This window comes from Thermochaetoides thermophila, assembly GCF_000221225.1.
Source record: "Thermochaetoides thermophila DSM 1495 unplaced genomic scaffold scf7180000011820, whole genome shotgun sequence".
Taxonomy (NCBI): domain Eukaryota; kingdom Fungi; phylum Ascomycota; class Sordariomycetes; order Sordariales; family Chaetomiaceae; genus Thermochaetoides; species Thermochaetoides thermophila.
This window is the reverse complement of record NW_006383036.1, coordinates 3,198,591-3,223,518: the sequence shown is the minus strand read 5'-3', so window position 1 is coordinate 3,223,518 and position 24,928 is coordinate 3,198,591. Positions and strand designations below refer to the sequence as shown.

Below are 24,928 nucleotides of genomic sequence, written 5' to 3'. Positions count from 1 at the left end.
GGAAACAGTCCCTTCCTCACTTCCTGACCTTGTCGGTTATCTCTCGGCCCCTGCGAGATTCGAGAGCTAAATTGTGCGGAGGGAGACGAGGGCGTGTGTTGAAACGTTCACAACAACTCGAGCGAATATCCCAGGTACCTTGCTTCCTTTGATCGGTCGTTTGTGGCTCTGTTTTGGAAGAATAGCCCTATGGTAACACCAGCGAGCGCACGGTGGGGTAGAGAGATCGAGGGTAGCCGCTCGAGGAGCGAGTCAAATTGAGTAGGAAGTTGCCTGTAGATCAGACGTTGGAGACAGTTTCGCGGGCGCGAAATCTGTGTCAGGTTCTGTAACCCGAGCGAAGACCGCTATCAGAACGACAAGGCCTTTGTTAGGGGTGGCGCGTAGAAGTTGAGACGAAGAATGTTAGAGACGCTTTGACTGGGGGAGTGCCACGGTTTCTTAGGTTTCTTGGAGGCGACTTCGACGTTTCGTCTATGACAAGGGTGCCCCCTTCGGCGCTCGACAGCTTGTGCGCCGTCACAATGGAGAGATTGGCGACCCGAAAGATGGGAAAACTTTGTAGAATTAAAGTCGTCACTCTTCCTCGAGGTTTTCTTTTAAGAACACATCAAAAAGACGATCCGAGGGAGGAAAGATATCTCGATGACGACGCCGCGTAACCTCAAAAGCTAAGAATAGTCCGTCACAATGTCACTCCATGAACCTTGCCAAGACCTCCTGGGCGCTTACACGCTGGATTCTTCAAGGGATTTGGAGCGCTACCTTGGAGAAAGGCTTTGCGCTAAGCGATTTGGGGAAAAGACTCCTGAAGGCAGCCGGCCAATCATATAGCGTAATTCCACGAAAGGTGTCGCAGCCTAGTCCTGATATGGATTAGTGCCGGTTCTTCCTCGAGACGGTACCAACCCCCCACTTGCATCTCTCACACCGGCCCGTTCGTCGGCACTCTGCATGTCCGAATAGACTTCTAGCTCCTGCCATGATTTCGCCTGTGCAACGAGGGCTTGGTCTTGGGGAGCTATCGAAGCTCCAACACATCTTGGCATTTTAATTGGGCATTTCTTAGAGTAATCATCCGATCAAAGTTGCTTTGTGGACTGACGAGCCATCGGCTCGTTATCGAACCGAGGAAACTCAAAGCTCACCCTTCACCTGGACTTGAACGCACTTTGGGCTCGAAAAGCTCTATTTGCATGGCCGAAACACGCAGGTTCTTGCATATGAGGCTGGAAGTGAGTGCAAAACTATTAGCGCTAGTCCTGAGCCGTATATTTGCAGCGGTCCGTAGTTTCTGCTCGCAAACAAGCCTTGTGGTGGCGTCGACGTGTGAAGCCTAGCTCCACTGATGAAAGTTCGCATGTCTCTGCTGCGTTCCATTAGCTAGGGAAGTAAAACATGTTGTTGAGCTTGAGAGCCGCTGCGTCGGAACCCGGAGTGATGAAGCAAGGGAGAAAGAAGCTTAAATCAGTTCCATCCCAACCGTTACAGTGCTTCAAGTTCCTTGTACCTCGTCAAGGAGACTGCTTTCTGTCTGGAACCCAAGCACGGGACTCTCAGTTCTATCAACATGGGATGGGAATTAGGTAGATAGATTCCCTGTTTTCCCGGTGCGTCCATCCTACTGGTGATACTTTGGACATTTCCCCAACCTGGTCCAGAAGACCAGCATCCACAGTGATGTCTGGCTACCTGGATATATGAGCTCTGCTCTTCTACCAGGTAGACCGTTACTTCAAAGTCATATCTTAGAACAGAAACTCTGCTAAATATGCAATGTAGAGAATCCCACATCTACATACAGAGATAAAGTGAATACCCTCAGCTTCAGCTCTAGCCTAACTTTTGTTAACTTCACTGTCCCAGAACACTCTTTCTATGGTGGTTTCTGCCCAAGGTACTCTTGAGATGTCTATTGGTTCACAGAGTTTCACATCCGACTGATGTGCCATTATATGTTCGGAAGACTAGGGGAAATTGAGTCGCACCCGACATCTCACTTCTTGCTCAACGTGCCTGTCAGTCAAGTGATAATCCTCGTCTCGAAATTGTCCTGTGCGACAGAGGTCGGTGTTGGTCCGTTCCACATCCTGAGAAACGGGCACTGTCTGAGAATATCAGACTCGGACTCGGCTTTCACACAGTAGACGACCCAGCTGCTACGGGAATCGGCCCCACCACCCACCTGGCGTACTTCGGGGACTCCGGAATAGGGCCCTGAACTCGGGGCTCTTTTGCCATTCAACTGCTTGCGTAGTCCAAGTATGCAAGAGGTAAATGGCTTCCCATAACAACAACAACAACAACAACAACAACAACAACAACAACAACAAACGATTAACTGAAAGTAATTGCTCTGATAGTCTGCTAGGCTGCCCCTGTACTGAACAGGGCTGCTCGGCCTTAGTATTGGTTGCCTACAATTTTCTCAAGATAACTTGGTATTAAGCGACATGAGCAATTACTTTGAAAGAGCTGAAAAAGCAAACCTTCAATATAGAACAGAATACCTTGAATGGCTCTGTTAGACGTTGGCAAACAGCCTATGTGTATCTTCACAGAGTCTGGTCAACCTACGGTGCTAATTCCCAAAACGATGGATGACGATATCGTCCAAACAGCTCGATTCCCTTAATCCATCGCGATCCCTCGATGTGGCTGAGCCTGGCTTAGACAGATCTGTGGCGTGGCGTTTTTTCAGCCGGAGGCGTCTGATTGGTCAGCCGCGCTCCAGTTCGCGGGACAAGGCGGCGTTTGGCATTAGGTTGCCCCACCAATATTTGGGCGGGCTTTCGTCACTTCGCAGCAACAGGGGTCCCAACATGATCAGGCACCGCTGGTCCCCATAACTTCCAGGGGGGACTCCATCCGGCGAGAGTATCGACGACAACTGACAGCAGCAGCATCCTGTGGTTGCTGGTTTGCCGTGCTGGGCTCATCCCAAATTTTCGCGTTTGTCCTGCGTTTTTCCTGGCTTTCCGCTCAGCGAGTTTGCGCAGCGCCAAGTTTCTCAACTGCGAGGGCAACTATCAATCGCTGTCGGCTCGTGGGAGTTTACAGATCCATGACAGTCCCGCCATGGTACGTGACCGCCCTCGAATTGCTTTTGAAGTCGCACGACTTTCGCCTGCTGTCCAAAGCTCCGATACATATTGGACAGTTTCTGATGGCGATCGCATTGTAGGGTATAACTCGACGTGCGAAAGATAAGGCCGCTCGAGCAGAGCGCGCTGCCGGCGGAGCCGGTGACTCTAGCTCGAAGCGGCCGAAGAAGGCCACGTTCGATACCACCAAAAAGAAGGAAATTGGTGTCTCCGACCTAACGTTGTTGCGAACCGTGTCCAATGAAGCCATCAACGAGAACCTGAAGAAGCGCTTCGAGGCTGGAGAAATTTACACCTATATCGGCCATGTCTTGGTGTCGGTCAATCCCTTCCGCGACCTGGGGATCTATACCGATCAGGTTCTTAACAGCTACAAGGGCAAGAACCGACTCGAGATGCCACCCCATGTTTTCGCCATCGCCGAGTCTGCATACTATAACATGAAGGCATACCATGAGAACCAATGCGTCATTATCTCGGGCGAGTCTGGTGCCGGCAAGACCGAGGCTGCGAAGCGCATCATGCAGTACATCGCGAATGTGTCGGGCGGCGAGTCGGGTGATATCCAGCAGATCAAGGACATGGTATTGGCCACGAACCCTCTCCTTGAATCCTTTGGTAATGCGAAGACTCTACGCAACAACAACTCGTCGCGCTTCGGCAAGTACCTGCAGATCCATTTCAATGCACAGGGCGAGCCGGTTGGTGCCGACATCACCAACTACCTCCTCGAGAAGTCGCGCGTGGTGGGCCAGATCACTAACGAGCGCAACTTCCACATCTTCTACCAATTCACCAAGGGCGCGTCCCAGCATTACCGCGAAATGTTCGGCGTCCAACAACCCGAGACATACCTCTACACAAGCAAATCTAAGTGCTTCAATGTCGACGGAATCGACGATCTCACCGATTTCCAAGACACCCTTAATGCCATGAAGGTTATCGGTCTCACCCAAGAAGAGCAGGACAATATCTTCCGAATGCTCGCTGCCATCCTCTGGACCGGTAACTTGGTGTTCCGTGAGGATGACAGCGGGTATGCCGCCGTGTCGGACCAGTCCGTGGTTGATTTCTTAGCCTATCTCCTCGAGGTAGAACCTTCCCAACTGATCCATGCGATTACCATTCGCATCTTGACCCCGCGAAGCGGCGAAATTATTGAGTCTCCCGCAAACGTGGCCCAAGCGACGGCGACTCGCGATGCCTTAGCCAAGGCTATTTACAACAATCTGTTCGACTGGATCGTTGAAAGGATAAACCAGTCCCTGCGGGCACGGCAGGCCACGGCCAACTCTATCGGCATTCTCGATATTTACGGATTCGAAATCTTTGAGAAGAACAGCTTCGAGCAGCTTTGCATTAACTATGTGAATGAGAAACTACAACAGATTTTTATTCAGCTGACTTTGAAGGCAGAACAAGAAGAGTATGCCAGGGAGAAGATTAAGTGGACACCGATTAAGTTCTTCGACAACAAGATTGTCTGCGACCTCATCGAATCCGTCAGACCGCCTGGCATTTTCTCTGCTATGAATGATGCCACTAAGACTGCCCATGCCGACCCCGCGGCCTGCGACCGCACGTTCATGCAGACGATCAACGGCATGTCAAATGCGCATCTCACCCCACGTCAAGGTAGCTTTATCATCAAGCACTACGCCGGTGATGTGACATACTCCGTGGACGGCATTACCGACAAGAACAAGGACCAGCTCCTGAAGGGCCTTCTCAACCTGTTTCAGTCGAGCAAGAACCGCTTCTTACATACTCTGTTTCCCCATCAAGTTGACCAGGGCAACAGGAAGCAGCCCCCGTCTGCCGGCGACAGGATCAAAGCCTCCTGCAATGCCCTGGTGGATACCCTTATGAAGTGCCAGCCATCCTACATCCGCACCATCAAGCCCAACGAGAACAAGTCCCCTACCGAATATAATGAGCCAAACGTCCTCCATCAGATCAAGTATCTCGGTCTGCAAGAGAATGTGCGAATCCGTCGCGCGGGTTTCGCCTACCGTCAGTCATTCGAGAAGTTCGTTGAACGTTTCTTCCTGCTCTCGCCTGCGACATCATATGCTGGTGAATACATCTGGGAGGGGTCCTACGAAGATGCTGTCAAGCAGATCCTTAAGGACACGAGTATTCCGCAAGAAGAGTGGCAGCTGGGTGTCACCAAGGCATTCATTAAGTCTCCCGAGACCCTCTTCGCCCTCGAGCACATGCGTGACAGGTACTGGCACAACATGGCCACGCGTATCCAGCGCATGTGGCGTGCGTATCTCGCCTACAGAGCCGAAGCAGCCACCAGAATCCAGCGCTTCTGGAGGAAGAAGCGTGTTGGTGCCGAGTATCTCCAGCTGCGCGAAGAAGGTCATAAGATTCTTGGTGGTCGCAAGGAGCGCAGGCGTATGAGTTTGCTCGGTTCGCGCCGCTTTTTGGGTGACTATCTTGGTATCAACGCCAACGAAGGCCCTGGCGCTCAAGTACGGAAGGCTATCAACCTGAGCAGCAACGAGAAGGCGGTGTTCTCTTGCCGTGGTGAGATCCTTGAGGCGAAGTTTGGCCGCTCGAGCAAGCCCAGTCCAAGGATTCTTATTGTCACGAACAGCAAGTACTACATCGTGGCTCAGATGCTGGTGCAAAATAAGGTGCAGATCGTGGTCGACCGTGCTATCCCCCTGGGGGCTATCAAGTTCATTGGTACATCGACGTGCCGTGACGACTGGTTCTCGCTGGGCGTTGGGTCACAGACGGAGCCGGATCCTTTCCTCAACTGTGTGTTCAAGACCGAGATGTTCACGCAGATGAAGAGGGTCATGCCCGGAGGCTTCAACCTCAAGATTGCTGATACCATCGAGTATGCCAAGAAGCCCGGCAAGATGCAGATTGTCAAGGTCCTGAAGGACGCCCCGACAGAGCACGATTTCTACAAGAGTGGCGCCGTTCACACCCAGCAAGGCGAGCCCGCCAACTCGGTATCTAAGCCAACCCCCAAGGGCAAGCCCGTCCCCCCAAGGCCAATCACCAAAGGCAAGCTCATCAAACCTGGCGGTCCACGCGGCAGGCCATCTAGGATCCCGGCCAACCGCAATCCCCGCCCTCTGCCTTCGTCAACAACAACGGCTTCCACTAGTGTTCCTAGGCCGGTCCCTACTCCACAGCCCGCTGCTGCGGCGGCGGCAACAACGACAGCCCTCCCTTCACACACCCGGCAACCCTCAGCAACTCGGGCTCCTCCCCCGCCCCCTCCAGCTGCCAAGCCTAAGATCATGGCCAAGGTCCTGTACGATTTCACCGGTCAGCGCGAGAACGAGTTGACTATCAAGGCCGGGCAGATCATTGAGATCCTGCAGAAAGAAAATAACGGTAAGCCCCTTTCCCTATCAAAGTACCCCAAATATCGTGAATGAAAGCTAACTTGCCATTCTAGGTTGGTGGCTCGCCAAAAACGGCGACGCCTCCGCCTGGGTTCCCGCCGCCTACGTCGAGGAGCAAGCACCCGCTCCAGCCCCGGCCCCTCGTCCCCCGCCGCCCCCTCCTGCTGCCAATGGGGCAGCTGCCAAGGCGAAGCCGCCAGCGCCAACGCCCCCGGCCAAGAGACCCGTGGCAGCAAAGAAGCCGATCGGTTTGCAGGCACGTGACTCGGGCATGAGCTTGAATGGGCCGTCGGATGCGAGCAGGAGCACGACACCGACGCCGACGCCGAGTTTGGCGGGGAGTTTGGCGGACGCGTTGTTGGCTAGGAAGAAGGCGATGGCGAAGAATGATGATGATGACGACGATTGGTGAGAGGTGGCACCTTTCTAGAGTGGTTAGGGATCGAACGTTTGCATGCGTGTGATAATAGAACGAAGAGCGCGATGTTTGCTTTAAATGGCTTTACTGCTGTCGTGGTTGCTGCACCCTCAAGTCTGTGGTCATACGTAGTTTAACTGAGGGAAGGGTGATATAAGATTTGATAATAAAGCTGAAAAATGTAACCGCTTGCTTTCCAATTTCAATCGTATTTCCTATGTGTTGAGACCTTCCTTCTGCGCATTAGCTCGGCCAAGGGCATATCCTCCTCGTCAGCTCCCTCGTCTACGCCATAATCCCACAGACGTTCTCCTTCAGAGTTTGTCCATGCTGGTTCGCCAATCCATTCACCTTCCCCGCTGGTCTTACCGGGAACTTCCTCCAACTCTTCGATGATGCCCTTGCGCTCTAACGCCTGGTATTTTTGTCTTCTCCGTAAATCCTCCTCTTGTCGTCTCCTGAAAGCCTCCTTGATCTCCTCAGCGGTCTGGCACTGATCCAGTAGCGTGCGCGGTTGTTGTTGACTCGCTACAGCAGCAGGCCAGCCACCACGAGCCTCACGCCGCATCTTCTCCGGATCAGGCGGCGGCCACATACCAGGCAAGTCATTAAACCCGTTCTCTTCCCACTCCCATCCAGCTCCCTTCCCCGGATTGGAATTGTCGACTACTGGGCCGCCACCACCGAACGGCAGAAACCAGCGCAGCACATTCCTTGTACCCATTGCCTGAGACATGTTCTTCCACACTCCTAAATCGTAGGGGAACTCGATTTTCTCCAGTCTCGCCCTCAGCGCAGCAGTATCATCTCCCCAGAACGGATCTTCCTCCCCTTGCTCATCATCGCCCCCCAACCGCGCCAGCACCGCTTCATGCCTCTCCACTTCCCACTCCTCAATCATCGTACAATTCCACACCCACGCCTTCACCGTCGTAATCAGCAATATCCCCAACGCAACCATCGTCCCCATGTTTGCTAGCCCCAAAACTGTCACGCCCACCAAACCATGTACTGAGGGGCCTAGGTAAGCAGGCAGCTTCCGTGAAGCCCAAATCCCGGCGACCCGCTGCCAGAGTAAACGGGCTAAGTACCACAGCGAGACGTTGGTGTAGACTAAAAAGCGCAGGAAGTAAGGGAATGTCTGCATCGAGACACAGTTGCCTGTCCAAGGGCAGTGGTGATCCATTTTGGGGATGCAGCGGCCGCAGTGGCGGCAGTGGTGGGCGCGCAGGGGTTTGGGGGCGGAGCACTTCTTGCAGAAGCGCCGAGGTCGACGCTGGGAAGAAAGGAGGGAGGATGTTGGGCGGAGGTCGGGATCTGCGCCGGTTGAGGAGGAAAATTCGGAGGAAGGGGAAAAAATGTAGCGGCCGGGATCGACGGTACAGGCGCGGTAGTAGGTATACCAGAGACAGAGGAGGAGGGTATTGAAGGTGATCGTTTCGCGGCGGGTTAAGGGGCCGGGGGCAAGGTCGGGCTCGGTGTTGAAGAGGTATTGGGAGTAGTAGCCTTGAAAGGAGATCAAGAGACAGACAGCGGGTATGTAGAGGCGGTGCAAGCCCGGCGCGAGCGGGCCTGTTATTGGGGACGTCATGATGGTGATGGATTTCCGATGAAGCCCATGAAACAAAGATATTTCGGTAGTTATGCTATCTGGGGCGGCAGCATCTGGTAGTTTGATGTCATAGCTGGTAAGTTACTTTGGAAGTTTAGACGGTTAGGTGTTGCTGTCTTATGGCTCTATTAATTTGTGCAACGAAGTTCGGGCTCGATCAATAGTGGTATCCATGTCGGATGACAGATGAACCAAGAAACCAAGAAATTGTTTGGACGCGTGTGCTTGGTTGGGAGCGCGTTGCGGCATCCCACCAACGGGCGAGAGTGGGTCTCTTAGTAGGGTACCTCGCTTGACCGCCAATATTGAACAGACATTGGAGTACCTTCTTAAGAGCCTAATTCAGGGGACTGATGCTTGCATTCTGTCCCCAAAGCAACACCATTACCGATGATCCATGACGGAAGATCCAACACCCATATCGAAACCACACTCACTTCGTGGCATGGTTTTGGAAATACTCTGATGTTCAGCCTGTGGCGTTATTCTTTTGTTTTTGACAAACTTCCGAAAGTGCAGAATTACTTAGGTAATATCCGAAGTTTTCGGGTTGATGCTTTGAAGAAGCAAGCACGCCAGGCCGGGTACCTGCTCTGAGATTGGGGCAGTTACGGACACGAAGTCAGGCAGAGAAATCACAACCATAGCATTCTCGACCATGCCAAGCCCCAATCAGCTACCAGCTCTTATGTGAGTGAGACATGCATGTTGAATTTTGCTCTTGTTTCTCCATCTTGCGCGGTTATTCACAGCTTCCCTCCAGTGCTGTCGCCTGCTTTTTCTGGCTTCTACATAACTTGGAAGGACACCAGGTCATAGGTAAGTTAATCTCAAGTAGAACTGAGTTTTTTCGGAGTATTGATGTTCTGTAGAGCAACCAAAACTTTCCTTCTTTGGTGTGTTCTTCACCGCGGCTGTTGCTTCATATGCCGCTAGTTTTGGCACCCGTTGGTTTCCGGGAGCAAATGGGAGGTTTAGCCGTAAGTTCAAAGACCAATATCCTCACTTCTTTCTCAGGTCTTTTCGCTAAGCCTTCATACCCTAGACAATGACCGGGAGCCCTTCAAGGGTGTCCGCGTTCGGGCTCGGGTGCTCAACAAGCCTCGAAAATTCTCTCTTCCTGTTTTAATTCTGTGTATTGTCTTGAGGATTGAGGTCTTTTACCGTGTATCCCAGGATCTCCAGTGTTCAACCCCAGGGATCGAGGTAAGTCCCATTTAACTCACTCATTCAGTTTTCAGTTCTTTAACATCCAGGGGAGTTTTCAGGCATATTTGGTCTTACTTCTGGCCGTTTACGAATTTCTCTCATTCCAAAAGCAATTATCAAAACCAGATGACCAAGACGACGATAACGACCCCGGGGCCACCATGTGGGATGCTATCGGCAGCTGGCTTACGAGTTCTCAAGCTTCTCACCTCTTCCCCGTCAGTTTACTAGCACTTGGCGCCTACTGGTCATTAACACAGGAGCCCAAATCAACATTCTTCTGTAGAGGTCAGGGAAGCAAGGTTGTCACCCTCCTCCAGTGGATTGGAATCCTTCTGGACGCTGTCATCATCACCACAGCATGGCGCATCATTGCCTGGGCTCGCACTATCAAGTCCAGGCTACAGACTGTGACTGCTATCTTGCTTGGGGCTGCCATACTGACCGGCCTGATATCCTGGACTTCTCCCTACGTTCATACTAAGGCAGCCACATACGACTTCAAGGGCCTGGGGTCGTTGTATCTTTTTGACATCATTGTCGACGGGCTTGTCTTATCCGCTTTTCTCATCTCCACCACGCTTGTTGTCGAGGAAAGCACACCTCTGTCCCTTGTGGCCACCATCACCTTTATAACTGGATTATCAGCCGTCATTCAGCAGATATTACGGACAGGAACGTGGGAAGCTATTTCCCCCTTTACCACATGGTTAGCATTTAATCTTGTCTGCGTGGGCTTTTCCAGCTTCCTTTTCACATATGGCATACGATCTGTCCTCTTTATTCCCCGTCTTCTGCTCGTATTTGCTCTTATCTCGCTCACTATCTCAGCGACGATTTACATTCCGCTCTCATATGAGCTGGAGGAGGCCCATCCTCTGCGGGACATCATCTTTGACTCTAGAAAAGCATCCGATCGCTTTCGGATAAATGCTGCCATGAGCGACTCACTTCGAGTCGCTATAGAGGTGTACAAGGAACGCAATCACGGAAGAGACCCGCCGAAAGGCTTCGATCTGTGGTTCAACTACGCCAACAAGCATCGTTCAGCCATCATCGACCACTTTCCTCAGATCGAAAATGACATACTTCCTTTTTGGGGCATGTCCCCTTCCGAGATTCGAGAGGGTGTCCGCCGTGCTGCCCAAGAACCAGACATTGCCATTCTCCAGATCAAGAATGGTCAACCACAGCACAACCTTCCTTCGGCAAACCCCTACAAAGCGGTGATGGACGACCTAGTCGAAGCGATAAAGGCTTTCGCAGAGCACCTTCCTGACATGGAGTTAGCCGTCAATATGGACGAACGACCACGAGTTCTGGTTCCGTGGGAAGAGGTCAATCGACGAATAAAAGCAGCAAAACGAGGCTGGCTGCATCGTTTATTGCCAAGAGATGTCGACGTTCTTGGGGAAATGACCAAACCTCAACCTTCTTTGCTCGGGGATCCTCAAGCGAATGGTAATTTTACTTCAGCAAAAGCCCTTCGCGAAATGACTGCTCTCGCATGCCCACCTGGAACTGCGGCTCGCGCAGGAACTTACTGGGACACCCGCGATCTTTGTATCGAATGCACTAGGCCCCAATCAGTTTATCATTTCCTCCTCGATTGGGATATTGCTCAAGATATCTGCCATCAGCCCGATCTTTTCCGGCTCCATAGCTTCTACATGACGCCTCCTGAGCTCAAGCCTTTGCAACAGCTCCTTCCTGTATTCAGTCGAGCCAAGACCAATAGTTACAGCGACATTCTGCTGCCCCTACGGCGCATCAGCGAGAATTCTAACCTCCCTTCAGACGGATTCAACATGAAATGGAAAGGACTTGCATGGCGTGGCAAGGTGAACCGTCATGAGTCTAGTCGGGACCATCTCCATGGCGGTCACCAAGAGCGGCTGGTGCACATTTTCACTGGGGCCAGCAAATCCGACCGCACAAGAATAATGTTGCCGGTCGATGACAAACGGTACGGCTTCGAAGATATGCCCACAACCGAGGTCAACTCCTTTCTCCCGACGGATGTTGGTTTCGTCGAGTACAAGGCATGCAACTCGAAGGACAAAGGTGGATGCGAGGTTACCCCTGAAAGCGAGCCACAAAGCAAGCCAGACCTGGAAGTTCTGCGGTACCAGTATGTTATGGTCATGGATACAGACAATGGTCCCCCGCGCGACTTTCTGCGAGTACTCAGGTCCAGCAGTGCGCCATTCGTTGCGTCTATCTTCAAAGAATGGTACAGCGACAGGCTGATGCCATGGGTGCACTTTGTGCCCATCGATCTACGGTTCCATGCACTGCACAGCACACTGGCATACTTTACTGGGTTGCAGAGCCTAGACGGTACGCATACAAAAAAGGACAAGAGCGAGGGCAATGACAAAGATCAACATAATGACAAGAAAAACGCTGCACCTATAGTGAACGGGAGAAAGGTTCTGATGGAGGGTCGGCCAGGAGACGGCAAGTGGATTGCTGAAGAAGGACGGCGCTGGGCAAGCAGAGCCATCAGAAAAGAGGATGAACAAATCTATTTGTTTCGGCTACTGCTGGAATGGGGGAGGGTGACTAATGACAACAGGGATGAACTTGGGTTTGTGCTGTCATCTTGAAAGTCTAATCTTTTTGGGTAGTTGTGTATATGTTATTTAATGACTAAATTCAACGCTTTTAGTTATGCTCTAGGACCCTGACCCTTCTGGTAAATATTAGCACTCTTGACTTAAAATGTACACGACTTTGCACATCTATCTGCCTTAGGGGTTGAGTAAAAGGGCTAAGTTGCGACAGCTGCTCTAACCCTAACCCGCTGTCCTACCTTCTGACTCCTTACTCTTCCGCGCGAACCACGTTTCCCGGCCAGTCCACTCCTGACTCTTCTCACCCAATGGAATGTTTACAGCCCCTTTTTCCTGACTCGAGGCTGACTCCAAGTCACGAATATGTACACAACTGGCTGAATTTCAAGCCAACACATGCCTACCAAGTCTTCCTCTTCCTCGTTCCACTGTCTCCTAACCAGCCCTATCTGTCAACTTTGTCCCAGCTTGGACTTCCACCCACAGCACTAGATCATATCCATCACTCATTGCCCCATAACAATGGCAGCACGAAAAGTCCTCGATTGTACAGTAGCATTCTTCCAACGTGGCATTCTCTCGAGCGCGGGAGTTTCATTCCTTATCTAGTCCCTTTTGGGGGTAAGAAGTGCGGCTTGGGCAGCGAAAAAGTAAGGTGATTTTTTGTCGGCAGTGTATTTGTGGCAAATTCTTGAATTGGATGACCCGATTGGGTAGCTAATGCACTGCCCAGTGATGCATCCTGCGTCGCTGTGACGGGAGGACAGATCGAGATCTCCGACTGCCACTGCCAGACAGGTCGTAGCGATTGGGCTTATGTTTTCCAGTTCACCTTAGCACTTCCGATTCTGTGGATCAGATTTATGATGTTGTTCTTTCACCGCCTGTCTTCTTTGTTTGCCACATCCATGATCTTGGGGTCTAGATTGTTTTTCCTACGTGGCTCGACGTCTTAGATCTTCCTCAGGCTCAAGGGCGGGAACATGTACCGGAAGCTGATACACGTCATCGCAAAACAAAGCATCGGCGGTAACCAGTAATGTTTTGAGCTCGACGAGAGCGTGGCATTCTATCCTATGACCTTACATCCCTCCAACCCGGGTATATGTGGTATCTTTACATTACAGCAGTCCAACCATTTGCTTTCCGTCCTTTTCGTCCAGTAACCATGCCCTCTAAATGCCCAAGAAAGGAAACCGAAAGACCCTAAACAACAAAATAAAATAGAAACAACACAGATGATGACAAAGGAAATTGTGAAAAGATCGTAAGGTGTGTGACCCTGAGCGTTGGTCTCCCAATCCCGTTTTTGCCCGTAGCCCCAGCCAACCGTGCACAGTCTCCTTGTGTCACCGCCGTACGCCAGAAACTAATATGAAACTGAACCAAGGTATCAACGATGCCCAGTACAAAGGAAATGATACAAGTGAGCGAACATCTGTAGACACGAGCGCAGAGGGAACGCTCTCGAAAACTGTAAGTGGGTGTCTGTGATGAGGCTCAAGAGCTGTGTAACATCTTGAAGCCGGTCATGATAAGACTTCTCTTACTGTCCTTCGCATCAGACGGAGCGCTCCAGTAAAACAGGCCCTGTTGAGAACGTCATGTCAGTATACGTGTCAGCCAAAACAAGAATCCCACACAAAGGTACGAATGAACTCACCCCAAGCCCTTTCTCCTTACAAAACGCAGCCTTAATCTTAACCGTATCCGGGTTATCATACGTCACGAAGCCCCCATCACCCCCCACACACTGCGCCGCGACGGCCCTCTTATCTACCTGCTCCTTGGTTCCTTTCCTCGGTAGCAGGGAGTAATCAAACGCCCCGTCCGCGTTCCCACCAAAGCCCCTATTCTTGTGTCCCGGCCCAGCCACGTGCAAGAAGCTCCGCCCAAACAGCGGGATTCCAAACAAGATCTTCCTGCCTGGTACGCCGCAGCCCATGACGTAAGAGACGGCACCGGCCCCCGAAGGTTCATCCTTGCTCATGGCGTAGAGCTGGGATTGGTGGCCGCTGCGGGAGGACCAGGGCCCGTAAAAGTCGTAGGTCAGAAGGTTGATGGCGTCGAGGTACTCGGAGGAGCGGTGGAGGTCGATGTTTTGCAGGATGTGCTTGTTGGCGGGGAGGGCAGCGGTCACAATGTAGCGGTCCTCGGGCATGTGGATGCGCACGGCGGCCAGGAGGGACAGGAAGTCGCTGCCTTGTTGAGGGTTGGCGGGATATTCCCAGACGACTGGTAGAGAAGTTGTCAGCAGACATCGCTTGGAAAGTCGATTCTGGGAGTAAGCTCACTGTCAATGCCATCGAACTCAGGGGCATCAACCAAGCTTCGGGCAGAGCGTGCAAAATTGTCCCTCAGAATGGGATCAGAAGCCACGATAGGGAATATCCTCTCAGAACCTGGCCCACCAATAGACAGCAACACTTGAAGATGCGGATATCTGCTCTTCAAATACATCAAGGAGCCCAGGGCGCCATTGACGCCGTCACAGGGAGCTTTGGCATCGGCCCACTCGTCGCTAAGCTAGAGCTGCGTGTTAGTAGTGCTGGATGTAACTGTGGTTAGGGCTCGAAGGACAGTCTAGGCAGAAACTCACAAATACACCTCCGTCTGCTGCCACGCTGGCGTAGGCGTAATAGACGCGGTTGATGCAGCTGTAGTTTAGCTGCCCGGGCGTGTCATTGTTATATATCCGGTAATTCGGCCAGTACACGGCATTGGTGTACATGACAGGAGACGCAGCTATGCGTGTTTTGCGGAATGAAGACGCCATTGTGCTGAATATCGACTTCCAATATGACAAGAAAGTGGATCGTTTAGGAATTCAAAAAAAAAAAAGCGTAGGGCAACGAGTCCCTGGATCGGGGATGGAGAAAGCTCAGAATGCTATTGTCTGATAAAGGGCCTTCTACTTTTCAAGTCAAATCAGGGCCAGCACATAGTTGACTGACGAAATCTCAGATGAGGGTCGGGCAGCAAGAAAGGAGCAAAGGTCCAGCAATCTCGCAGGGCATTCGGCTTTATATTGCTTTCCGAAGGTTCACCAAGGTATCTTGGGAGCGATGAGCAGCAGCATACACCCTACCATGTGGTGTGGAGCCCAATGATGCTGTCATGGTAAGGAACATGATCGAGCCCCCCGAGGATGGCATGGACACAGCATATGCGTCGGGGACAAACATTCGGGGACGGCAGAGGCATGATTGACCAAATGACAACAGACCATCGGATGACCACGCATACCTTCGTGGCCCGGCATCGACCGGAGAGTGCAGGGGTCAAAACATAGAAGTCGGTGTGTATTGGATGTACAATGTTTTATCGTGTCAGCGATTTACTAGATGGAAGAGAGCAACTAGCAACGTCAGAGAAGTTGATTCCAGCATGATATTTACCAGACTTTGCGGCTGTGCGATCAACGTCGCCTTGGAATGTTCGCTGTTCTTGCCAAGGAGCACTTGGCCGTGTTTATCATCGAGGCCGTTCCGATAGAGTGGTGGCATCAGCGATTCGCCCGTTTGCTGATGTTGGGGCCCAATCAAGCACTTCTCCAACTCTGCAGCCGAGGACGATATGGTGGAGACCGAACATGTTCCTGGAGCGTTGAAGGTAAGGACGATGAGGTGTCTGTATGGGCTCGAACTACCTGCGCTCTTCCGAACCTCAAGGGCACAACGTACGCTGTGGGCCATTGTGGAACAGGAACCCCGTGCTATTGACACCAAAGTTGACATTAGGGCATCGGCCAATTCTTCCCGAGCCTCAAAAGCGGGCCGGTTTGTCGGCGACTGGCCGCTCTGTCGCACATCACTTGCAGGCTCAAATACCTAAACATGATAAGGAGACGAACGGACGAACGAGTTCTGTTCCAAATTTGGGAAACCCGACTGATCAAAGATACTGAAACGCCTGACTAATGGACACCCAGGATAAGGGCAAAGGCTGCTCTGTTGACAGCATGCGGGCAAAGGGAGCGGGATAGAGAACAATTGGGCTTGGAAACGAAGGCAGAAAAAAACGCCTTGCTTTCCTCCTGTCTGCATGTAAAAACTTAAAATTCAATTCATCGAGCTTTCTGTGTTCGCCCAATGATTGTGGACGTCGTCCGTGTTGAGAGCCATGATGTGGGACGACAGGCCTTGCCTCAGCATCTTTTGTTATGCGTGCCAATGCATCGAGGTGGATCAAAGAAACATGCTCGGGCTTTGGAGACGCAGGGCCCAAAGTAAGCTCACATTGGAAACAGAGAGAAAGGCATAGACGGCTGAGTACAGCTGGCGTAAGTTGCCAACTCATCCTCTGTCGCAGCTTTGCCATCCACATGGCAGATGTTGAGCCTTCATGACGACGTCCGGCCCAAAGTTTGGTGATGACAACATTGACTGAACGCTTGTTGTGCTCTCTGTGAATAGCTTCCAAGGTTCTAATCCAAGTGACAAGAACGCAAACTCATGGGCGGCCTCACTCGAGTCTGCCTTGGCCTCTTACCGTTTGGGTTGTTGAGATAAACATTGGATCAGAGGAAAACATACCATCTGGCAATTGCCACTCAGCCGAGTAGGTACTTCGAGCTTTGACAGAGACTATTCGACCGCCCAACTACGCAAGATTTTCGTCCGGCCCAACTCGGTGCGACAACGAAGCTGTCTTGGCCTGCAAGTCATCTCCAACGCAGGGGCTCTTGAAGAGTGATAGGGTGGGGGATGGCCCTTCGTCCCCCGAATGCCCTGGCATAAACTTCAACGTCGTACTTAGACAAATAAACAAAAGGTGAAGATGAGGGCCGTGACTAATAATCATGATTCCGGGAATGTAGCCCAGAGATTTAGCATAGGTAGGTGCCTGCACTGCCTGGAAGCTTTTGGGCAGCTTTGGACAGGAAAAAAATTTGCATTCTGGTTTGGCGCCACAGCCGTCCAGGGTTGGGCACTCTCACCGGGGACCAAACCGTTCAATGGGGCAGCCGTGGGTCGGGTCGGGTGTCGAGAGGAGCGGTTGCAGCCAACCCGGTTCGCTCGGCTCGGTGACCCTAAGAGTCACCGGCTGGGCACCGACTCCGGGCCGGCAAGTATGCTGAACATCCGGAAGATGTAACGGCACACCATCTGTCCCATCCCAAGCCACCCAGATCATCCAATAAGAGCGAGAAACCAATAAGCCTTGATGGACGTGGCTTGCATAACCAGTTCGGGCTCTGCATGGTGCTCAAAACCCTGTTGACAGGACCACGGCAACTGCCGTCAATGTTGCTCCACGTGGCCGGGCAGCCAGGGGTTTGGGTACCCTTTGAACCCGATGGGTGAGAATGTCATCGTTTTGTCATCATTTGGGAGAAGCAGTGGCCCTTAAGTACCTCTGCTCTAGCAGCCAGTTCACTGCCAAACGAGAAGGCCGACTATCATATTCGGGCAGGAAGCCAGATCTGTTCCCTCTTCTTCATCATGAATGAAGCGCACCAGGCCGGGAGATGTGGGTTTCCGATCCAAGGCCAGCGCTTCCTGTTGGTCAAGCTCGTTGAGGGAACAGGCTTAGGTGAAAGGTGAAAGGAACTGTCTCCCCAATGCCAGGTGAGCGTGCATAACAATGGGAGGTGTTCACGGACGTGAACTGCACAACTCTGCTGCAGTCCAACGAGAAGGCCGGGTCACATGGCTAGCAGCCTCTGTCGGGTTGATCTGGGGACTAGAACAGGCCGGTGACGCCGATCACCAGAAGTATTGGGATATACTTGTACAGTCAATTTGGTGGCGCTTATGTTGATGTATCGGAATCATCATGGCGGCCAGGTCTCTCAACACTGCGGTCTGAATAGTTCTGAGCCATGGGCTGTCAATCTACAATGAGAGGGATGGAGCTGGCGATGGAGCAAAGGTTCTTCAAGTGAGGATGCAGCACCTACGAGTGGTTGAAAGAAAACCAGAAAAAAGTAGATAAACAACATTGGCGTAGTACGGTTGCAAACAATGTTGTCTCAATTGTCAACGACATGGTGTGTTCTAGAAGCAAGAACTGTCAAAGTTGAAGAGTTAATAAGCATATCACGTCCTGGGCGCGCTGTGGGCAGAACCGCATTATGCTGTACGAAATTGTACGTGATTTTTTGTTTGCATCCCGCTTTTATGTAGCTATCTAACCATAACAGCAAATAACCCACAAGGACCCTTTGTATCAAGATACCTTGACTGTTAGTCGATCCGTTTCATCACAATCCAGACCATATTTCATAGAGAGCAGGATGATGCCTCTATGGGCCAGAAACTATTGGATATTACTTTTTTTTTTCGTTTTTGGCTCAAATGATTATGTGAACCACCATATAGCCAGGTTACCGGTAGGTCTTTAATACCTGGTATGTGGTTACCGAACTGTCATAATGGTTGCTGCTTGAGCCCCTGCTTTTATCTAATCCACATCCTGCCCCACTTGGCAGGCATGCTGAAGCTTGCCTGCTCAGGCGCATCATACCTGGCCTTCCTCCTCCCCCCCCTTTGGCTTGGCATTTTTGTGCATTCATCCCACTTCCATCCATCCACCAGGCTGCGGTGTCGCGGTGTCAGTATCGTCACCGTGATTAACTGGACAAGCGGCGGCTTGTCTAACACGTTGTGATTCTCTGGCTCTTCACTCAGAATCTACCGACATTTGACATCCTGAGCGCGCAGCTCCCTACTATTGCCACACGTCATCAAGATCGAAACCAGTCTTGCGCAACCATGGCCGACAGTGCCGAAGCGGGCGGCGAAGCCCAGTCGCAGCAGATTACCTTCAAGGTGAAGAGCTCTAATGACAAGACACACACCATCACCATGGATGAGTCAGCTACTGTCCTAGACCTCAAGACGAAGCTGAGCGGCCCTGACTTCGAAGATATCCCGGTCGACCGACAGCGCCTGATCTATTCTGGACGCATCATGAAGGACTCCGATACCCTGAGTGTCTACAAAATCAAGCCTAACAATACTATCCACTTGGTCAAGAGTGCTCGGAGCAACCAAACTGCTGCTGCGAGCACACCGGCTTCTACCTCTGCCTCATCCTCCACGCCAACGCCAGCTGTGCCTCAGAACATGGCCGCTGGCACCAGCGCAGGCGATCCGCTTGCAGCCCTAACCGGCGCTAGATATGCTGGTCTCGCAAACCTGCCGAGCTTTGACCTTTTTGGTGCAGACGGAGGAGTAAGTCCAGTCTAACAAGTTATTTGATTAGTTCCCGACAGTGCAGTAATGCTCACATTTTGCACAGATGGGTGCTCCCCCTAGTGATGAACAAATTGCCGATATGCTCTCGAACCCAGCGGTTGCCCAGTCAATGCAAGCAGCTCTCAATAACCCGAACTTTGTCGATTACATGATCCAGATGAACCCCATGCTTGCTAGCATGCCGAATGCTCGCGAAGTTCTCAATTCACCACAGTTCCGCGCCCTTATGACCAACCCAGAAGCTATTCGGATGGCGGCTAGGCTCCGTAGGGTGCTCCAGGAAAGTGCTGGTGCTAACTTCCCAGCTCCCGGGGCGGTCGATAATGCGTCCTCTGGCCAGCCCGCTGGATCCCCAACATCCGGCGGCAACGCGAACAGCGCCAATAACGCTAACGATCCGTTGAGGAGCTTATTCGGAATGCCCGGTCTGTTCGGCGCGCCCCTTGGTTCGGATGCCTCAAATCCCTTCGCTGCTCTTTTTGGCGCCCCTCCTCCAGCGAGCAATACAGGCGGCACAGCAGCTGGCGCGACGTCGTCGACATCGAGTCAACCTGCGGCATCAGTTCAAGGCGGAAGTGGTTCAAGTGGGAGCAGTGCAAACACTCCAAACCAACCGGCTGGAACTGCCCCGCCTTTTAACCCTTTCGCCGCACTCTTTGGTGGCGCCAATCAAGCAAACAATCAGGGCGGTGCCAGTCTCCCAAATCCTTTTGGCCTTCCGTTACCCCCAATCCCTCCTGAGACTTTCCAGCAAATGGCTCAGGCCTGGGGTTTTGCCCCTCCCGCTGTAGCCCCGCAGGATAACAGGCCACCAGAGGAACGATATGCTGAGCAGTTGCGGCAACTGAACGATATGGGCTTCTTCGACTTTGAACGGAACGTGGCAGCCTTGCGCCGCAGCGGCGGCAGTGTCCAGGGCGCTATTGAGTATCTCCTCTCCAACCCATAATTGCAGTCTCGGGGAGCGAGATTTTTTTTTTTTTTTTTACCTTTGAGATAGTTAAGTCCAGCAGTTTTATTCTGACCATAGCAAGGCCACCTATGGTCGACAAGTAATTTCAGGCTTATCAGGCATGCACTACGGTTGGTGCGATATCCAGGATGCGCGGTCTGAGGCAAAACATGACTCCCTTTACAGGCTTGGAACCGTACATCTTTTATCTCCGCACCCTATTTGATGACATTGTCGTCTTGTAGTTGTTTAGCGGTGCAGTAGTTAGGAAACAGACATCGCAATAACATTTTCAAGCGAGTTTGTTATGAAGTTGAATTTAAGCTCTTGTGATTTTGCATTCTTGGATAACAAAGCCGCCTTTGAACCCATGAGCAAACTCTCCCACCACTGCGTCTCCTTCAGAATCCCACCGCGACGCAGCAGAGCCAGGGCTAAGACCCTATGAAGGCTCGCTACAGGTGTAGCAGTGCAGGCGTTAAGTCCTAATCCATATGTAGGCTCGGGGACGGGATTTTGTCAGTTGTACGGGGAAACGGGTGGGACAAGCACCAGCCCGCAGATTTCGTCGAGAGTCAAACCTCCTTGTTTCATGCAGCCAGAACTTTTTGACCAAACCAAGTCCCCAAAGTGCCTCAAGATCTTGAAGCCTTAAAACTCTGTACTTGTAAGGACTATTGGACTTCCATCTCATTTTTTTGCTACATCTGAAACGTTAGCTAATTTTTCCCATAACATTTTGTTACTATCTTTAGATCTTTATCTCCCAACTTGCAGTTTGCGGCTTGAGATTTCACCAACTCACCAATTCACCGCTCGCTCGACGCCTGCTTCACAGATCTTCAACCGCACCTTCCACGACGCCATAACATAATGCTGAAGTGGTAAGTATGCAAGGAATGTTTTGAATAGCCGCTAATATACTGACATTGCACCCGAGGTACCAAGCCCGCCTGGCTGCCCGACCACTCCTTACCCAGGCCATTACCACATCATTCCTCTTCGGCGTGGGCGACATCACAGCTCAACAATTGGTTGAGAGAAAGGGTCTCGAAAAGCATGATTTCATTCGCACGAGTCGCATGCTCCTCTACGGTGGTGGTACGTGTTACTTCCCCTACCTGTAAGTTATCTTTCTCACAGGCTCCGTCATTAACACCCAACAGTCGTCTTCGGCCCCTGCGCAGCAACCTGGTTCCGCATCCTCCAGCGGCACGTTAACATCCCTAATCGCCCCAACAGTACGATCTTGGCACGAGTGGCTTGCGACCAGGGCCTGTTCGCGCCGACCTTCATCTGCATATTTCTGAGCAGTATGGCGATGCTGGAGGGGGCGTCGCCCGTGGAACGGTTACGCACGAGCTACTGGCAGGCACTCGCAACCAACTGGATGATTTGGCCGTTTGTGCAACTAGCGAATTTTAAGCTCGTGCCACTGCAGTATCGCTTACTGTTTGTTAATGTGGTGAGTATCGGGTGGAATTCATATTTGAGTTTTCTGAACAGTTCGAAGACAAAGGGGGTGGAAGAGAAGCAGGCATTGGCTTGACGGAGGATACGGATGGAAAAGTTTAGATAGGAGGGGCGCTTAAGGACTCAGAGGGTCACGTCAAACCTGGGCGTTTGGTGGAGTTCATGAGTCTTCGTTTTGACGCCTCTTTGCTCCATTTGGAGGCTTATTTGCTTTCTTGATAGGATTTTTTTTGGCTGTCTAAAGTGAAGTTGGCACCATGCTCACTTCATAAAGCACGCAAATGCCAATACTGATATTGTCTATTGAGCACCGCCTTGTTTAGACATTGTCCCCTGTTTTCTCAGGCCCCGCCAAGCTGCTTCGCTAATTAAGCATCCAGCTGGCTATCGGCAGGAATTGTCTTTCCTGCAAATTGCTCCAGACCCTCACCACCCTGGAGCGAAGTTAGCAATTGTCCCAATATCTATGGCTTCCTAGTCAGGGGTCCTTACATAGCTCAACAGTGGGCTCACTTCGACGCCCTCATTACCCTCAACCTTGGCACCAGCAGCCTCAATCCAGCGCCTTCCTTGGGCCATGATATCCCGCCTGCTGGTATCGGGGTCATCCTCACCGGTACCGCGAGCATTCTTCAGAGGGCTGAACTCGTCCTCGCGGCGGACCTCCAGGCAGGCAAACTTGGACATATCCAACATGGGGAACACGTCAAACACAAACTGCTCCAGCTTGATACCGTTGGGCTTGTTCGGCTTGATAGTCTCTCCAGTCTCAGCATCAGCATAGGGGATCTTCTTGCGGGCAATGTGATGAGGGAGGGTCTTAGCCCACTGGGGGATGGTCTCGAGGAAGCGGATGGAGTAGTAGTGGTTGACAATGTTGGCGGCACGGAACTTGAGGACTCCCGGCTGGTTGGGCTCCTCCTCGGCCGCAATAGCGGGGTCAATCTCGCTGTACTCAACAACGTCGGGCTTTCCGTTCTTGCTCACGATCAGGCCAACGCTCTCGGCGGCATTGCGCTTGCGCACGACCTTGGTAGCAATATCGACGTTGGCTTCCGCGGAGAAACCAATAAAGACAGGGTCGGCAACCTTAACCAGGCAGTTGTCGACGCAGTAGGCATGGACATGCTCGATACCGCGCTTCTTCATATCCGCAAGCACGCCAGACTGGACCAGAGCCAGGTAGATGCCGCCGTTGCCGTCAGGGGCAACAGCCACCTTGCTCTTGCTCTCGAGCAGGATTTTGCCATCGTTGGAAATGCAAGGCAGAACGCCCTGCTCAAAGATGAAGACGTTTTCGGGTTTCAGCCCGAAGTAGTGGTGCTCCTTGAAGAAAGTCTCCGTGGGCCCACGAGTCGGGCCGGACGTCATCACGTACCACGGAACGGTGACGTTGGCGCCGGCCTTTTTGGCAGCCAGCTCCTCAACCTTTCGAATACGCTCGGCCTGGATTTGGAAGAGGGACTTTTTCGAGGGCAGACCGATATCGAAGCAACCCTTGGGCGCTGAGCTGCCCAACCGGGTGCCCTGGCCACCGGCCATGAGCACGACGGCGACCTTGTTGGCGGCGATCAGGTCGAGACCGGCCGAATACCAGCGGTCGATTTCATCTTTCTTGGAATCTAAGATGCTAGCGCGGGCCGAATCCGGGAGGGGCTCGAGTGATGGCGGAACAGCGTCTGCCTTGGGTGGAGCAAGGGCCTTAGCGGCGATGGTGTTGATGTACTCGGGGTCGAAGAGGGTGAGTTGTTGGTAGAGGGACGCCTTCTCTTCGCTGGACAGAGAGTCCCAAAAGTTGAAAACATGTCCCTGGTTTGCGGCAGTGTACTTATTCTTAAGTTCCTGGAACTGCTCGGGGGTCGGCTCCTGAGGAGTAGTGATGGCCATGTTGATCGCAGGGTCTAAACTCGGGGTGCTCGAATGGAGATCGTCCGAACTCTCTATTCCAAAAAAACCAGATTAAAAGAAGTAGTCCCGACCTGATAATACACAAAACCGACGAACGATGGAGTAAGAGACACGGAGCATGCGAAACATAAGCTCGAAATGAGAGGTTAGTAATTCTTATGAAGCTGTTAGAAGCCAGGTACAAGAAGTCCTTAAAATAACCCCAACACTTAGGCATCCTCAGCAACCACACACCACCCATCGCTGGCCCCGCCCCCGCTGGATAGGCCCTTGACCCAGCGGGCCCCACTCAGAAATACCGATCGAGACACTGTGGAGCTGATAGTGGGTCTTCCCTCCGCTTTCCAGGCCTCGTATTCGCTGGACTTCAGATTGTCGGTGTGGATTCCATTTCGAGACTCACTCCATCTGCCGGCGGCCAGGGCCTTGCCCATAGCTTCCCGTTCCCCAGAAGAGCCCGGCTATCGAGTTTCAGTGTTTGGCGGCTCACCTTCGCCCCACGATCATACAAACTTTTAACATCACAACAACACCCAACAAAGCACCCCAAAGTGCATGGTTACCTAGTGTTATGATCAGTGGTTAGGTTGGATTAGCGGTTAGGGTTCGGTTTGGGACATGATTTTAGGGTCCGCAAATATGGGTAAGTTACATGTATTGACATGTTTTTGCCAAGCTGCGTTGGCGGTTTTGGCTGCAGATGACATGGCCAAGCAAAAGAGAAATCCACAAATATTGGGACTGGCTAGACAGCACCGCCCCACCTTTGCCATCGTGACACTGAAGGCTTTCATGAAGTTCGCTGACTCTTTCAGCAACCCGTCAGGATTCAAAAGCTGGGGTAGTGTATGACATGAATCGGGACGACGCGCCAGGCTCTGGTCAATTGTGGGGCGCTACTGCCTGTGGCTTAAAGTGCCAGGGTCAGAATGTTGCAGCGGCAGCAGGCAACAAGCCATTGAGCCACAGCACGGATGGGTTTAACTTGCAACTCTTTGTATATTTAAAGCCATCATCGCGAGCTTGCCACACACAGCGCTGCGTTCGGAGACCTAACCTCTTTCTGACCAAGCCTTGAAGTGACAAAGAGTGATCGAAGT

The 24,928-nt window shown here is 52.1% G+C and overlaps 7 protein-coding genes across 7 annotated transcripts; 4 read left to right on the top strand and 3 right to left on the bottom strand.

Moving 5' to 3' along the window:
* Positions 1-3,078: 3,078 nt before the first annotated feature.
* CTHT_0058670 (uncharacterized protein) lies at positions 3,079-6,890 on the top strand (the record flags this gene model as incomplete). The annotated part of the gene is made up of 3 exons (XM_006696124.1): positions 3,079-3,081; positions 3,185-6,467; positions 6,532-6,890. 3 exons carry the CDS (start codon positions 3,079-3,081, stop codon positions 6,888-6,890), a joined length of 3,645 nt encoding a protein of 1,214 aa, XP_006696187.1.
* Positions 6,891-7,098: 208 nt separating this feature from the next.
* CTHT_0058660 (palmitoyltransferase pfa4-like protein) lies at positions 7,099-8,487 on the bottom strand (the record flags this gene model as incomplete). The annotated part of the gene is made up of 1 exon (XM_006696123.1): positions 7,099-8,487. One exon carries the CDS (start codon positions 8,485-8,487, stop codon positions 7,099-7,101), a length of 1,389 nt encoding a protein of 462 aa, XP_006696186.1.
* A 679-nt stretch (positions 8,488-9,166) lies between these two features.
* CTHT_0058650 (uncharacterized protein) lies at positions 9,167-12,407 on the top strand (the record flags this gene model as incomplete). Its single annotated transcript, XM_006696122.1, has 7 exons — positions 9,167-9,198; positions 9,272-9,327; positions 9,381-9,488; positions 9,554-9,694; positions 9,844-12,057; positions 12,136-12,307; positions 12,389-12,407. The coding sequence occupies 7 exons, from the start codon at positions 9,167-9,169 to the stop codon at positions 12,405-12,407; spliced, it is 2,742 nt and encodes a 913-aa protein (XP_006696185.1).
* Positions 12,408-13,793: 1,386 nt separating this feature from the next.
* Positions 13,794-15,069, bottom strand: CTHT_0058640 (uncharacterized protein; the record flags this gene model as incomplete). Its single annotated transcript, XM_006696121.1, has 4 exons — positions 13,794-13,883; positions 13,957-14,528; positions 14,588-14,819; positions 14,893-15,069. 4 exons carry the CDS (start codon positions 15,067-15,069, stop codon positions 13,794-13,796), a joined length of 1,071 nt encoding a protein of 356 aa, XP_006696184.1.
* Positions 15,070-19,009: 3,940 nt separating this feature from the next.
* CTHT_0058630 (ubiquitin-like protein) lies at positions 19,010-20,444 on the top strand (the record flags this gene model as incomplete). The annotated part of the gene is made up of 2 exons (XM_006696120.1): positions 19,010-19,471; positions 19,539-20,444. The coding sequence occupies 2 exons, from the start codon at positions 19,010-19,012 to the stop codon at positions 20,442-20,444; spliced, it is 1,368 nt and encodes a 455-aa protein (XP_006696183.1).
* An 876-nt stretch (positions 20,445-21,320) lies between these two features.
* CTHT_0058620 (uncharacterized protein) lies at positions 21,321-22,139 on the top strand (the record flags this gene model as incomplete). The annotated part of the gene is made up of 4 exons (XM_006696119.1): positions 21,321-21,331; positions 21,388-21,548; positions 21,614-21,912; positions 22,023-22,139. 4 exons carry the CDS (start codon positions 21,321-21,323, stop codon positions 22,137-22,139), a joined length of 588 nt encoding a protein of 195 aa, XP_006696182.1.
* Positions 22,140-22,288: 149 nt separating this feature from the next.
* CTHT_0058610 (UDP-N-acetylglucosamine pyrophosphorylase-like protein) lies at positions 22,289-23,807 on the bottom strand (the record flags this gene model as incomplete). Its single annotated transcript, XM_006696118.1, has 2 exons — positions 22,289-22,354; positions 22,413-23,807. 2 exons carry the CDS (start codon positions 23,805-23,807, stop codon positions 22,289-22,291), a joined length of 1,461 nt encoding a protein of 486 aa, XP_006696181.1.
* Positions 23,808-24,928: the final 1,121 nt, after the last annotated feature.